The sequence below is a fragment of the Rhinolophus sinicus genome, linkage group LG01 (genome assembly GCF_036562045.2).
Source record: "Rhinolophus sinicus isolate RSC01 linkage group LG01, ASM3656204v1, whole genome shotgun sequence".
NCBI classification, from domain to species: Eukaryota; Metazoa; Chordata; class Mammalia; order Chiroptera; family Rhinolophidae; genus Rhinolophus; species Rhinolophus sinicus.
This window is the reverse complement of record NC_133751.1, coordinates 22,999,807-23,016,101: the sequence shown is the minus strand read 5'-3', so window position 1 is coordinate 23,016,101 and position 16,295 is coordinate 22,999,807. Positions and strand designations below refer to the sequence as shown.

The following is a 16,295-nucleotide window of genomic DNA, read 5'->3' as shown; positions in this document are numbered from 1 at the left end:
ACTCAAATGTTCAAGCACCATTTAAAAATATGTTATACTTTTGGAATTGAATTCCATTGGCAACTTTGTCTCAAAAATTGACTCTATACATATGAGTTGATTTCTGAACTCTGTTGTATTACCTATTTGCCTATCCCTATTGAAATACCATACTACTTTGATTGCAGTAGCTTTATATTGTCTTGAAATCATGACCTGTAAGTGCTTCAAATTTGTGTTCTCAAAACAAACTAGTTTTTTTATATCCATTTTATTCCTATACATGTTTTAGAAAAAATGTGACATTTAAAATGAACAAACTGTTAGCCATTTTTTCATTGCTCTAATTTACAGCCCTAGTTTTTTTTATTGCCTAATAATATTACAGTTGAGGAGAACGTTTTAAACAAACACATCTGGCTTGTGAAAAGTCAGGACTTCTACTGGTACAAATGTATAGCTTGAAATGCTGCCTTGTAGATACTAATATGAATTAGGTGCCAAGTTTTTCAAAGTATTTGCCTCAGTATAATGTCACTTGTCTATTACTATAAAATTCAATTCTTAATGCAAACGTATTCCTGTGTTAGGATACCAAAATTAATGCTAGTGGTCTCTTCTTAGTCACTTTAGTAGCAAGAAAAAATATACAGGAAAGTAGATATTTTCTAAGTTACAGAAGTGCATAAACAACACTTAAAATAAGGAATAGAGAAGAACCCACTGAATTAAAAACAACAACAACAACAACACAATGGCTATGAGGTCCTTAGAAAGGTCACAGATGATGAACATCAATTCAAATATAACTTTTTGATTCTCACTAATTTGTTTCCTATACTGAAACTTATACATTTTTAGGAACCAATGCTGAGATTTTTACTATAGGTTTTCACTTAGCCAACTCATATACTGATTTTCTATTCTATATTTAATTTTAAATCCAGGATAGGTAAGTGCTGCATGGAATCCATCCTCAATGTGGTTATGGATCACCCTAACTCCAGCATTCCGAAGTCGGGTGACATACATGATTCCATCATCTCTTAAAACATCATATTGACAGGTGATGACATAGGTCGAGGGTAAACTACGCAACTTGCTGTCATCAGCCAACAAAGGGGCTGCCCGCACATCTAGAAACCCTGGATATTTTTTAGCCAGCTCAGAAGTACCATGAGTTGGACTGTTATATATGTGGCCTTTCTTAAACTTCTCAGGGAGCAAAGAACTCCAATTAACAAATTTGAACAGGTGGCTTGATTCCACTGGTACATGTTGATTGAAGAGCATGGCGTTTTCAAGTGATCTGTTCGTGGTAAAGTATTCACTCCAGAACCTGACCATCAATGATTTCGACAGACCTGGAAAATGTGAGTTTTCCTGATATGATGGTAAATCCATATCAAGAGTCTGAAGGGCAGGATAAATTAAAGACTGGGTCTTGAATTTGATCTTGATATCTGGGTCACCTATGAGCTGAAAATAATTTAAAGTATGTTGTTAAAATATATTTTTATTAAAACATGTTTTCATTTAAATACAATAGTTGATATGAGATAAATTCAAAATCAGAGGGTAATAGATTGGGGGAGAGGGTTATCACTTTGTGAAAGGTGTAAATGTCTAACTAGTACATTGTTTTATACACCTGAAACTAATAAAAAAAAGATAATCAGAAACAACAAGATGTATATCTGAAAGAGCTTTCCAATTTTCAATATTATATCTAAAACTAGATATCTATACTTAAATAAATACTGTGAATATAAACAAAATGATTTGTACTACTCTCCTCATGGGTAGAGAAAGAGACCATCTAATTTGTGATTTAAAAGCAAAATATCTACTCTTATAGCCAAAAATGTCAATCAGAGCAAACTTATTTTTTTAAGTAAAAAAAAAAAAAATTATGTACATAATATTTCAACAGGCATTAACATTTAAGGGAAAGATCATATAACTAGGAATTCTAATTTGGTTCTGACACTAAATAGATTAATCATAAAATGAAAGTCTAATTCATTTTAATATTTATGTGTTATAAATATTTATATTATACTAGTGCATGAAGACAAATTTATCTATAAATTAATATGCATATATTTGAGGTGTACTAAAACTTTGCTATTACCTGGCCAAAAACTATTTAGAGATCAGTAATATTAAGCATTACAGTTTAGCTGATGTTTTAATGTGCATTTACTTGGCCCTGCAAGTTGGAATGGTCCATTGTGTCTCATAGACCAGCTTCTCAAAGTTTTGTAATCCCTGGAACAGTAGATTCTGCTTCACTTGAGGATTTGTTAGAAATGCAAATTCTTAGGCCCTAGCCCAGACTCACTGAATTGGGCAGGGAGGAGCCAGCAATTTTTGTCTTAAAAAGTCTTTCAAGTGATTCTGCTGCATGCGAAAATTTGAGATCCATTAGTATAGGTCATGAGTAGTAACTAATGAAGCCACGTGTACTCTGATGCTTCTCAGAGTAAAGTATAACGGCTAACTTGAAGTCAATTTCTGAAACCTTGATATAAAGTTGAAGAAAGCAGAGCCCTCTGCTATCCTTTGGTATAGATATGACATTTTACTATCCATTGTGTCCTTTGGTATAACTTGGACATTTTACACACACACACACACACACACACACACACACACACACACACAAGCAAATGAAAGCAATATTTATCTTATTACATTTAAAATGCAGTTAATAATTAAAGCTGGTTAGTAAAACAAAATATTTATAAGCCCATCACGAGGTTGTTTTATGCAAAATAATTTCTAAACTTAATCAGTTCAGTGTTTTGTCTCGGATAAGAGTACCACATTCCACTTAGCTCAATATCTAGTATGAAGAATGCTGTTTACATTAGTAGAGCTGTAATGATAATTAAATAGGTAGTTGAACACTGGCTGATTTTAGATTGAGTTAAGAAGAAATACAAAAATATGTTATATTTGACCAATAACTTCAACCTCACAGGTAGCTAAAATCTGAACCCACAGATATTTAAAAAATTTTTCTTTTATAGTTAAATACAATACACGTGAAATAAAGTATATAACTTCACAAGACAGAAATTTAAAATATAATAAATACGTTTAAGCGTCAGGAAGTTCACCACATGCCCTGAATTGATCTCACTCCTTGCTCCCATGTAACCAAATTCTTCCTTATGGAATCTACTACCGTGTACTTCCTTTAAATTATACCACTTGAACATGTCCTTAATTAATGTAGTTTATCTGGTTAAGGAAATTTCATCTATTTTAGTTAACTAATACTTGTTATTGTGACTTTTACTAAATACCCTCTCTGTGAAATTCACTTATTTTTATCAAATATAACTTTCCTTGCATTATTAGTAATTTGGTCATTGTATATTTTGTTCATGATAGCAATCTCTTAGTTTTCTGAGTGTGATTGGCCCGTTGTCTTCCTTCTTGAAGCTGATCTTTGATTGATCATAAGATCATGCTTCTCTAAAACTAATTGGAGAGTTTACATTCTTTTCCTATTCTCTGGCATATCTTGGGTTTATTTAGACTTATTTCTTCTTGAATGTTTGATACAAATTACCAGTGAGATTTCTTACTGGAACTACTTTTTATTACTAATTTGTTTTCTGATTATAAAATTACTCAGATTTTCATTTCTTGTTGTCTCTGTTTCGCAAGTTATATTTTTCTTGGAATTTATCCATTTAATAAAAAATATTATTAAATGTTTTAATTTCAAAGTTTTTGAAAATATCTTTAAACAATTACAATGTGCATTTTTAACTCATAAATTATTTTATGTCAAAGGGTCTTCAGTGCTGTTCCTTTTTCTATCTCAATATTTGTAACTAACTTTTGTTTTCCTCCATTGTCTTTCCAGAATTAAAATTTGATTAGTACTTTCAAAGAATTAATTTTTGCTTCTTTCTCATCTACTACAAACTTTTGACTATTGAAGTTTCTGTTTTTGTTATCTTACCATTATATTTTTCTTCAATTTCTTGAGTCAGATCTTTATTTTAGCCTTTTTTCTTTTCTAATATATACTTTTGAGAAAATATAATTTCCTATAAATTGTTTTTCTAAATGTAGAGAACATATAAAAGATGTATATTCTTTAAAATAGTGACCCATATGTCCTTAATGCATTTTTTAAAAATTTCCATACAAAGGAGGACATTGCATTTGTCTTTTTCTCATTGATTCCCCACATTACAGCCTGGGTAAAAGTCCAAATATCATAAGACTTATATTCTGTGTGGTTTTTTTTTGAGACTTGCTTTATGGCCCATGATCATGTGAACATGCTTGTTACCCTGAGTAAAATCTGTTGATTATTATTCTGGTCCTCTATACCCTTATCATTATTTTTGCATGTTTTGTTCTCTTAATTACTAAAAGGGGTATTTTTAAACCTCCTACTGTGGTCACAAACTGTATTTTCTCCTGTAGTTGTCAATATTTTCTTCATATATTTAATGTCAAGTTATTAAATCCATACAAATTTAGAGTTGTTATATTTTCTTGGTGATTAAACCTTTTCTGTAATGATGTGATCTTCTTTATCTAGTGATTCTGTTATTGCAGGGTATACGTTTTCCACTGTTAACTTAAATTTTCTGCTCACTTATGTTTTTAATCTTGGTCCTACAATCAGAGCATCTATACCAGTAATATTTACTCTAGTTACTAAAATAATTGGTTTCTATCTATATTTTGTGCATCTTTCTTTTCTTTTTTTTCTCTATGTTTGACTTCTTTCCAATTGGTTGACCTTTCAATTATTCTAATTTTTTCCTGTAATAGTTTATAGATTATACCTTATTTCTATTCTTTAAGTGATTACCCAAAAAATTACAGTGTGTATTCTTAACTTCTCAAAGATTAATGAACTTTATCAAAGGCCAATTCTAAATCTTGATTTCCTTTTTGATGATAAAAAAGAGCTTGTAAGACTTAAAATCTATTCTCTCCTCTCTTCTTAATTTATAGTTAGTTTTCCTTACAGTTTAATTCCATATGTTTTATTATTTTAAATTATCCAACTTTATTAAGATTTACCCGCATCTTACCACATTCTTGCTCTCTTTTTCTTTCAGCATCTTAAACTTTTATCTGCATTTTCATTTCATCTGAAACACTTTATTTAAAGTATTCTTATTGGGTTCCATTAATAGCAAGCTCTCTTTGTTTTAGTTTATCTGAATACCTCTCATTTCTCCTTTATTCTTTTTGTTTGTTCTGTTTTGTTTCTTTTAAACTTTATTTCTTTATTTTATGTTAATTTCAGGTATACAGCTTAGTGGTTAGATATTTATATAATATATACTATAATAAGTGATCTCTCTGATTAGTCTCGTACTTACCTGGCACTATACATATTTATTACCATATTATAGACTATATTCTCTGTGCTTTACATCCTCGTGACTATTTTTACTTCTTAACCAATTTGTTAAGAAGTTTTTCACCCTGCCCCCCAACTCCCCTCCCATCTATCACTCAGATAAATCTAGTTCCCATCTGATACCATACATAGTTACTACAATATTATTGACTATATTCCTTATGCTATACATTACATTTCCATGACTATTGTGTAACAACCAATTTGTTCTTTTTAATCCCTTTCCATTTTTCACTCAGCCCAACTCCCTCTCATCTAGCAACTATCAAAATGTTCTCTGTATCCATGAGTTTATTTCTATGAGTTTTGTTTGTTGGTTAATTTTGTTCTTTACATTCACATATAAGTGAAGTCACATTGCATCCTTCTTTCTCTGTCTGACACACTCCACTCAGCACAATACCCTTCAGGTACATCCATGTCACTGCAGATGGCAAGAACCCATTCTCTTCCATAGCCAAGAAATATTCCAGTCTGTATATATACCACCTCCTTTTTATCCATTCATCCATTGGCGAACACCAGGCTGCCTCCATTGTTTATAATGCCTTAGTCATTATAAACAATGCTGCAATGAACACATGGATGCACTTGTCCCCTTCAAGAAGTATTTTGGGTTTCTTTGGATAAATACTCAGAGGTGGGATTACTGGGTCCTTCTTTGTCTCTTGTTATAACCTTTGTTTTAAATTTTATTTTGTCTATAAATTCCTAACCACTGCACAGTACATCTGAAACTAATATAAAATAATATTGAATGACAGCTATAATTATATCTGTATCAATATCTATATCTATAGTCACAGGATTAAAGTACAATATAGGGAATATAGTCAATGGTATTTTAATAGCTATATACAATGTCAGGTGGGTAGTAGACTTGATGGGGTTATCACTTTGTGAGGTGTGTAAATGTCTAATCATTATTCTGTTTTGTACACCTGAAACTGTTAAAAAAAAAAAGAAATAAAATCTGTTTTGTCTGGTATAAGTATTGCTACCTCAGCTTTTCGTTTGTTTGTTTCCATTTTCATGAAATACCATTTTCCATCCCTTTACTTTCAGTCTGTGTGTGCCTTTTGATCTGAAGTGAGTATCTTGTTGGCAGTGTAAGCGTCTTGTTTTCTTACCCATTCATCAACCTACCTTTTGATTGGAGCATTTAATCCATTTACATTTACTATAATTGTAGATATGTAGTTATTGCCAGTTTATTATTTATATATATTCATATACATTGTATATATTCATATATATGAATAATATATATGTATATATATACACATATATTATTATTATTATTATTATTATTATTGTTTATCTTAAAGAAGTCCCTCTAAGATTTCTTGTAACACTGGTTTGGTGGCGATGAACTCCTTTAGCTTTTTCTTGTCTGGGAAGCTCTGTATCTGTCCTTTAATTCTAAATGATAGCTTTGTTGGGTAGAGTAATCTTGAATGTAGGTCCTAGCTTTTCATTATTTTGAATATTTCCTATCAATCCCTTCTGGCCTGCAAAGTTTCTGTTGAGAAATCAGCTGACAATCTTATGGGAGCTCCCTTGGAGGAACCTAACCACTTTTCTCTTGCTGCTTTTAAGATTTTCTTTGTCTTTAACCTTTGGCATTTTAAATATGATGTGTCTTGGTGTGGGCTTGTTTGGATTCATCATTTTTGGGACTCTGTGTTTCATGGGCTTATATATCTATTTCCTTCTCCAGATTAGGGAAGTTTTCTATCATAATTTCTTCAAATAGGTTTTCAATTAGTTGCTGTCTTCCTTCTCATTCTGGTACCCATATGATGTGAATGTTGGCATGCTTGATGTTGTCCCTGTGGCCCCTTAAACTGTCCTCATTTTTTTTTGGGGGGGAGGTTCTTTTTGCTGTTCTTTTGGGTATTTCCTGCTACCTTACCTTCTAAATCACTGATTTGATCCTCTGCTTCATCTAATATACTGTTGATTCCTTGTAATGTATTCTTCATTACCGTTATTGTATTCTTTATTTCTTACAGGTTCTTTTTTATGTTTTCTATCTCTACTTTTATGTTTCCCATCTCTTTGTTGAAGTTCTTCATGAGATCATTGAGCATTCTTATAACCAGTGTTTGGAACTCTGCATCTGGTAAATGGCTTGTCTCCATTTTGTTTAGTTCTTTTTATGGAGATTTGCTCTGTTCTTTTATTTGGAACATGTTTCGTTGTCTCCCCATTTTTCATGCTTCCCTGTGTTTGTTTCATTGTGTTAGGTAGAGCTGCTATGCCTCCCAGTCTTAGGAGAGTGGCCTTATGTAGTTGGTATCCTGTGGGACCCAGTGGTGCAGTCTCACTGGTCACCAGAGCTGTGTGCTTCAGATGTGTCTCTTGTGCAGTTTGTGTGTGCCCTATTGTTGTAGTTGAGCCTTGTTTGCTGTTGGCATGTTAATAGGAGGGATGGGCCCTCAGGCTGATTAATTTTAAGGACTGGCCGTGACTACAGTGGAGGAGCTGTGGTGCAAAGGCTAACCATACATGGCAGGGTTTGGTTTAGTGGGGCTCTGGTGTCTGCCCAGTCTGTCCTTTGTTTGTGCCATCTTGGAGGCAGCTGGATGAGGCTTTGGCTTGGTCCAAACCTATGCCAGTCTCGGGCCTCCTGGGAGGGGACCCACTGCAGGCAAGTTTGGCTGGTGCCTGTGCCCTGTCAGGGACACCTGGTATGAGCCACAAAACCATCTGCAGATGGCCACTGTCCACACTGGGCTTGGAGGCCAATCTGTGAACTGAGGTCTGCTGTTGTGAGTGCCAGGCTTAGGGCTGCTTCAGCAGAGGTATGAGACATGCTGAAGCCAGATGCTGCTTGTTTGAAGCCAGATGCTGCTTGTTTGGGTTTTGTGAACCTTTGATAGATATTAGGAAAGTCTGTAGCAACAGAAATCCGGCAGAGAAGCAGATGGCAGATTGTGGATTGTGTGGGTCCTACTTCCTGTGTCTTGCCTGGCCGTCAGCGAGACTGGGGTGCAGGAAGGCCCCCTGTTGGGGTACTGGCGGATGTTTGCGTTTGTGTCTCAACCAGCCGCCATCAAGAATATAGTGTTATAATTCTCCTATCTATGGCTCTGTTGTTGTTCCCTTTTGGCCTCACCATATCCTGTGTTCTTATGTGGGGAGTGGGACCAGAGACCCTGCATGACACCCTGCATGACAAATGGAGCTTAGCAAGAGCTAAGACAGGTTGTTTGAATGGACAAGTCACTAGAAGCAGCTTGGGTATGCCTGAAAGTTAGGTGGGGAGGAATCACAGGAAATCACTAGGGTGGAGCAGACAAAAGGTGATAGCCAATTTGATGGAGATTTCAGTATGGCAGCCACCTGTGTCTGCATGGAGGGAGGGGCTGGGCTCAACAAAGAAATAATGGCTTTCACTAGCTCCGCCCTCTGCGAGGAAGCTGCCCCTGCACCCCTCACCCTGAAGCTACACAATTCAGTTCCTCTCTGTATGTCCCTGGCACCTTTTGAGCTGCTGTCCCAGAGCAAGTGAGTCTATCAGTGAGTAAGTCCATGTGCGGGCCATTTAAGAGAAGCACCTGGGAATACAGCCACCTACCATCTCACACAACCACAATTTCTGCTGGCTTTCACAGCCAGAAGTTATGGGGACTTCTTTCCCTAACACTGAAACCGTGGGCTGGGGTGCCTGGTGTGGGACTGGGACCCTTCACTCCTTCAAGAGGGTACCTCCACAGCCGAGATATTCCTTCCAGTTCTTAGTGGTCACAGCTGGGGGTGAAACCAGCCCGTTCTGTGTCTCTGCCCCTCCTACCAGTCTTGAGGTGGCTTCTTCTATATGTCCATAGTTAGACTTAGGCAATTCTCAACGATGGTTGTTCTGTAGTTCAGTTTTAATTGATGTGGTCCTGAGAGGAGGTGAGCACAGTGTTTAATTACTCCACTGTCATGACTGGAAACCTCTCTTTTATTCTTAAGTAATATTTTTGTGAGGCATACAATTAGGTTGAAAGTCATTTTTGTGCTGCTCTTTGATGATATCATTCCACTGACTTAGAATTTACATGCTTGCTATTGAGAAGTAAGTTGTCATTATGAATTGTACCTCTGTGAGGATGTTTTATTTTCTGATTGTTTTATGATTTTCTCTATTCCTTTTTGTTTCATTTTGTTTTGTTTGTTTCTACACTTTTGCTTTGTCGTGTCTATATTCAGATTTCTTTCTAGATATTTAATTTTAACCTTTTCAAAAATGATTATTAGGGTTCATGGAGCTTCTTTAATCTGTAGCTTGATATTGTTCACCAGTTCTGCAAAATGCTCTCCTATTGTATTTTTAAATATTCCTTCCTCCCATTCCCCCGCCTCTGTTCCTGATACAACATTTAAAACTCTATTGAATTTTCAGACTATATCTGCTATATTTTTTATTATCTGTTTTGTACTTTCTAACTTTTTGGCTCTCTGTGTTTCATTTTGTATGTCATAGGTGAGGCAATATGACTCATTGTTCAGCTTATAAATGATCTCTTCAACTGTGTAAAATCACTGAAGCAATTCATAAAGGTTTTGATTTCGACAATTTTATTTTTAGTTTTAGTGTTTTTGTTTGTTTATCAAAACTCCACTTTTGTGCTGAAATTTGCCAGCTTGGGTGTGAATTAATTGAAGAAAGTAGGATAGCTATTTCATGTTCTGTGGCTGATAACTGTAGTATCTGAATTTTGTCAGATGTCTTTCTATTGTCTGTTGGTTCTACTTGCTTTCCTTCATGGTTTTTGTTTACTTGTTTACCTGGATATCATTATCCTGTGCTGCATACTGAATTTCAAAAACTTTTGGCAGGATTAATTTCTCCAGGGAGTATTTTTATACATTTCTGTCAAGCACAGTCAAATATCAACCACTCACACCACCTTAATATAAGGCCAAAGCATGAGATTTCCCCCCCAAAAAAAATCCAGGTGATATGAAGCAAGGCTCTAAACTCACGTGAGATTTGTTTTACATGAGGCTCACCCTGACCTGAGAGTATCTCTCTTCAGGACTTCACTTAAAGTGAGGAGTGGTTCATGAGTATCCCCATATTTGGAGAGCCCTGAAATTTGATGTCAGCTCTGGCCTTGAAAGGTTTCCAAAGCTCATCTTGCTTGAACAGTTGCCTTTTCATTGACACAAGCCTTTAGAGAAGAGAGGACATTGATTGCTGCCATTACTTGTGTGGGTGTGTTCTTTATCTTTTAAAAAAAAAATTGGTTTAGAAATTTCTCCTGAGCTCTTTGATGCTTTCCAGAATATTGTAAGATATTTTATCCAGATTTTTAATAATTGTAGTCAGAATTAATTGGTTCACCATGAAAGAAACATGAACTACAGAAGGGAAAAGGCTCATTGTGCAACACAGTAAAAATAGATTGATGCTTGATTAGGAGGTAAGGTTACAGATGGACATTACTTTAGCTCCAAAAATCCATGTCTACTGATGTGTTCTTTGTACTGCCTCAAGATGTCTCTCAGAGCAGAAAAGAGTGCCAATTTAGAACTCAGTTTCTGAGAAGTAACAAATATCTATTCTGTAGTATATTTGAACAAATCGCAGAATTTTTATCTTTCCTTTGGCTAGAAATCATGAGGTTATCCTAAAAATACCAATAGCTAAATTTATATACTTTAAAATATATATAAAAATGAATAATAAAATTAGCAGCAAGTTTTGCTTTGTTGCACAATAAATGTATTTGTAATATTTATGATTAGAATCGGTTATTTAATTGCAGGCATTCATTTGCAAATCTATAGAATTTTTTTTCCTACAGAAACATTTCTTCTAAGCCATCAGTGCCAATTTATATCTTAAGTCAAATAAACTGGTATCAAAAACAATTGTACTCATAATTTATTAGACTATAATTATGTACCACATTAAATTGATAGCTAGTAGGTATCTAGTTTAGCTAAATGTCATAGAAATAATATAATAATTGATATCTGAAAATGATAATTCCTTCCTCAAATAAATAGTATTTATGGACCTGATAACATTTTTGTCAATAGGCAATTTGTTTATTCTGATAACAATAGCTTTCATTCAAGTTTTAGTATACACCACTGAAGAATACTGAAATCATCTGATTCCCTAGATTGGTGTCATTGATTGATTTCAAAATTACATCTCCTACTATAACAAAACAGCATGGTACTTACCTGACCATTATCAATTATGTTTAAACCAATGATCTAGAAAGAGGATTTTATCATTTTATTAAAAAAAAATTTGTCCTATGATATGATCTCTATGTATCTCTAATCTATAGTATATAATATATTTGCACTGACATTTTAAGGTTTGAATATTTAAGTATAGGATATTTCAAAACTGAGACAAAGCTGACCAACATACCTGCTGAGTCACTGCTGCAGCTAAATTTCCTCCAGCACTGTCTCCAGAAATACCAACTCTTTTAGGATCTACACCATATTTGTCAAGAACATCTTGGCGCAAGAACCACCTTACTGCATTATATACATCTTCAAATTGATTTGGAAAGTGGTATTTAGGTGCTAGTCTGTAGCTGTGGGCAGAAAAAACAATGGTCTTTAAGTCAATATTTTTAATAAAAAATGTGTGTGTGTGTGTGGTATGTATGTGTGTGTGTGTGTGTGTGTGTGTGTGTGTGTATGCTCTGACCATAAAAATCAAAAGAAAAATTTTTCTTTAGCAAATATATTTTGGATCATGAGTCAAAGACACTTAATCCGAATGATAATGCTTGATAAGAAAACTTTTACACATGTCATTTTATACTAGTAAAAGTTTGAATGTAAAACTTGGATTAGGCTTAAGAAAAAAAAAAAATCCCAGGTGATAACTAACTAAACTTATCCCAGAATTTCATTTTCTTTGTAATCATTACATTTTATTATTAACCAATAAATATCAAATAAATTTTAGAAATTATTCTATTCCAACTTAATCTAATGATCAAGTTGGCATGAAATCACTACTATGTTTTTCTCATAGTTTGTTTATTTTGATTATTGACCTGAATGCTTTTTAGAATAGATTGTGCCTGTATTCCTATGTTATTTGGTGACTAATTGTTTTTAATGAAATATTATACCATAAAATATCCTATACTAATTGCTTTAAATGTATTTTATCATCTAATTCTCAGAACAACCCTATGATATAGAAAATATTACGACTCCCAATTACATATGAGAAAACAGAGCTAAAATGAGATTTAACTATCCCAAAGTCATTCAATTAATTCTAGAACCAGGCTTTGAACTTGATTCTCTGACTCCACAACCCTCTTTCTTACTTGCTCTGCTAATTAAGAGTAAGCTAGAAACCCTGCAAAGGTAATTTTTCCATGAGATTCAGTAGTTTAATTTTATTCTAACAATTTCTTGTTTTTGATCCCTGCTTGACTCAACTATATAACTTTTTTTTTCTCTGACTCTTTTCTGGCCACACTCAAGCTTAATTTTTCTATTCTCATCCTCTCAATTTCATTTGAAACACACCTGGCATAGCCAATGACCAGGGAAGCTGAGAACATCTTACTATATGGCACCTGGCCAAAACCCAAACAAACAAACAGTGTTCTTACTTGGTTGAAATGACAACAGCATCAAGTCTATTAACAGTTCGTCTTGACAGAGAGTCATAACCAGACAAAGCTGAAATAAAAGAAAATAACATCAGAGACTGACAAATGAGTTGATGGGTGTGTCCTCCAGCAGAAAGCTTACTATTACACTTTGTTCCTCATTGAAATGTTCTAGGAAAATATTTCTAATATTTCATCATAGCTATAGAACACAAATTCTTCTGCTCAGTGATCCTTTTAATGTCTGTTTTCTTGTTCTTCCCCACGTTTCCACACTGGATAATTTAAGCCAACTTAATTCTCTTCAAGATTAATCTCTGCTCCCTTCAAAGAGCAGTTAGTAAGTGTTGAAAGAATAAACACATAGATATAATTCCCTAACTTTCAGGAAGTCACAATCTTCTGGAGACAGGAGCAGATAGGGTAGACATATATCAAAAAACAATAATGCAAAATATTAGTTGCTTTAATAGCAGAGTACAGAACATGCTGTGTGGAAATGGTATTAGGCTTCATAAAACCACCAGAGGAAGATAAGGAAGAGTAAAGAGGAACTAGGGAGAACTGAGACTTGGTTTATAGATGCATATTTTCTAGGCAAACAAGAAGATATGTGCTTTCTGGGGTGTTTTTGGCCATATGTATGGAGTGGGGATGGGTCACCCATGTTTGTTATTGTACTTGAGAATGTGTTGCCTTTTGCATATAAGAACATTTTAAGAAACTGAAATAGAATTTGCCAGTAACAAGAGGAAGGAGTGATCATAAAGTATGAAAAGGGAAGTATCAGGATACAAAGTTGTCACAAAGGTTGTATCATGTGGGCCATGAAAAATGTCAAATACTCACTGTTTTAAACTTTTACTTAACATTTACTATGAAAAAAAAAAACAAAACATGCTTATATCTTGTATTGAACACAAATATTTATATTTTTCTTTAATATTGAAATAGAAAGCACCAGGCAAACACTATTTTGTTTCAGAGCTTATTCTCAGTTCCTTCACCTTGGTAAGCATACTCCCATTCTTCAGGGATACTTTGATGGAAATAGTTTTAATCAAGTGCTTTGGGCAGCAGGAACTGATGGAAACTAACAGAGGCATGGCATAGTCAGATTCAGTCTTAGAAACATTAGTTCATTGCCAGCTGATGACTTTACTGCCTGAATTTATAGAAAATGTTAGACTGGATGACATCTTTTAGTGCTCCAATTTACATTTCAAATCTACATCAATACCCATCAGTACCTCTTTTTCTCCTTTCACAGAAAAAGTTATGTTCCTCCTCACGTGCATTGTCAATACATCCCCTTGGTGCTATGCCCGAATTCCTCCCATGTCTTCTAGGCCCAGCAACTTCATTCCATCCTCAAGCCTCTTCTTTTCACATTTCTCCAACACACCTCTGTTACCTACCATCTTTACCTTCAGTTTATAAACATCTTCAGAAACCTATATACACTATAAAATATGTATTATTTTATATACATATATATACAAAAGAAAATATAAAAATTCATATTATATAAAGTAAAATTAGATATAATCAAATATTTTATATTAAATATATGTATAGGAATATAGAAAATACATAAAATAAATTGAGATGTATATAATTTTACATAAAATAAAAATAAACTACCCTTACTTAACTCTGTACTTCTTTTCCATCTAATGCCTTCCTTCATATGTAAACTTATTGAAAGACTGGACGCACCATCTCCATTTTCTCATTTCTCATCTACTATTCAACTTCATTTTGGTTTTCATTATACCATTCCATCATTTTTGCAATTAATAAGTTTAATAATAAATTTCTCTGTTCATGAAGTACTTTTACTTCTTCCCTGAAATTTGTTAGTTTTTGGTATTGATTATCCCTTTCAGAAAGATATTTAAAATACTTGTTTTAAACTAACATGGCTCCAAAAAAATAAATTTCAGACAGTTGAAGTTCTGTTATCTATGATAATGTTTTACCAGATATGTTGGAGTCAATATCTTAATAAAATGCATGCTATATGATAAACTAAAATTGTCAATGAGGGACACATACCAGCACTCCCCAAACACCAACCACCACCATGAATATAAAATAAGCCTCTTCTTAGTGTCTCTGACTTTCGCTTTGGTATATATATACGGACAGGAACATTGTTGAAAGTTGTGTCCATCACAGTAACATTTTCATCAGATGTGGGTGGGACTTCATGAAAGTTCATATAGAACATTACAGTGTTCATGAAGTGGTTGATTCCCAATAGTTCAGCAAATATAGCCTTAAAGGAGAAAAGGGGGGGAAATACAACAGGTTACAAATACCAAACACCAGTGTAGTTTATGAACAGAGAAGTATACATACAAGTATATGTTCCCAATGGTCCTGTGTTATACTGTCACAAGTGAATCTGAATGACATAGAAATACTGGAGATTCAGAATTTTTACCATAATAGTTGTCTCAGATAAACAAACAAACAAGCAACAACAACACACACACAAATATATATATATATATATATATATATATATATATATATATATATATATATATATATATATATATATATATATTTAAAGAATAATTGAAGTATTACAACTTGGAAGATTCTATGCTTCCTACTTTGAGTACAAAGATAAACAAGGCAAGTTCTCTATTCTAAACTCAGAGTCAAGTGGGAAATACTTATACAAGCAGTTATAAAACAACATATCTGCATGTCTCATGGAACTTTGCAAAGGTCAATAGAAGGAAAAACTCCTTGTCTGGGCATGAAACCTGTGGGAAGAGTTTTCAAATAGAAGGTGAACTCTGCTATGAGTACTGAGAGGGGAGTAGAGTTTGGTCAAACAAAGGAGGAAATCTCATTATAGGCCACAAGAACAGACACAGGGACACCCCTATTACAATCAGAGAACCACAAGTAGTTTAGTAAAGCTGTGAAGTCAGATCCACACATGGATGAATGAAAGAAAAGTTACCCCAAGAGGTGAGTGTGAGCCAAACCATACAGGACTTATAATGTTGGAATTCCAAGAATCAAAATGACATGTTTTCCAATCTTAATTTTGTAACATGTGGACTATGGTCTTAGGTGATGAATTAAATAGCTGAGCCAAACTCTTTCCCATTGTATGAAGATAAAATAAGTAGAAAAGGAATAAGCAAAATTGTCTATTTTCAACACTGAATCATCCTCCCTTGTTCCTGAAAGGGAATTATATCTCCCAGAACTCCTTGCCAGATTAAATTATGCCACAGAGAGTCACTCTTACAAGACTGAGAGGGCAAAAATAAAGGAAA

General features: G+C 34.0%; 1 protein-coding gene across 2 annotated transcripts in view; it reads right to left on the bottom strand.

Annotated features, from left to right (window-relative positions):
• Window positions 1–592: 592 nt before the first annotated feature.
• LOC109447551 (arylacetamide deacetylase) overlaps window positions 593–16,295 on the bottom strand; it is a 29,532-nt gene continuing 13,829 nt past the window's right edge. For both annotated transcript variants that reach the window (XM_019732036.2, XM_019732037.2), the window contains 4 exons: window positions 15,049–15,271; window positions 12,991–13,060; window positions 11,775–11,946; window positions 593–1,458 (listed from right to left, as the gene is read on the bottom strand). In XM_019732036.2, coding sequence (XP_019587595.2) covers window positions 862–1,458; window positions 11,775–11,946; window positions 12,991–13,060; window positions 15,049–15,271 — 1,062 coding nt within the window. In that variant the 3' untranslated portion in view covers window positions 593–861. The remainder of the gene's footprint in view (window positions 1,459–11,774; window positions 11,947–12,990; window positions 13,061–15,048; window positions 15,272–16,295) is intronic.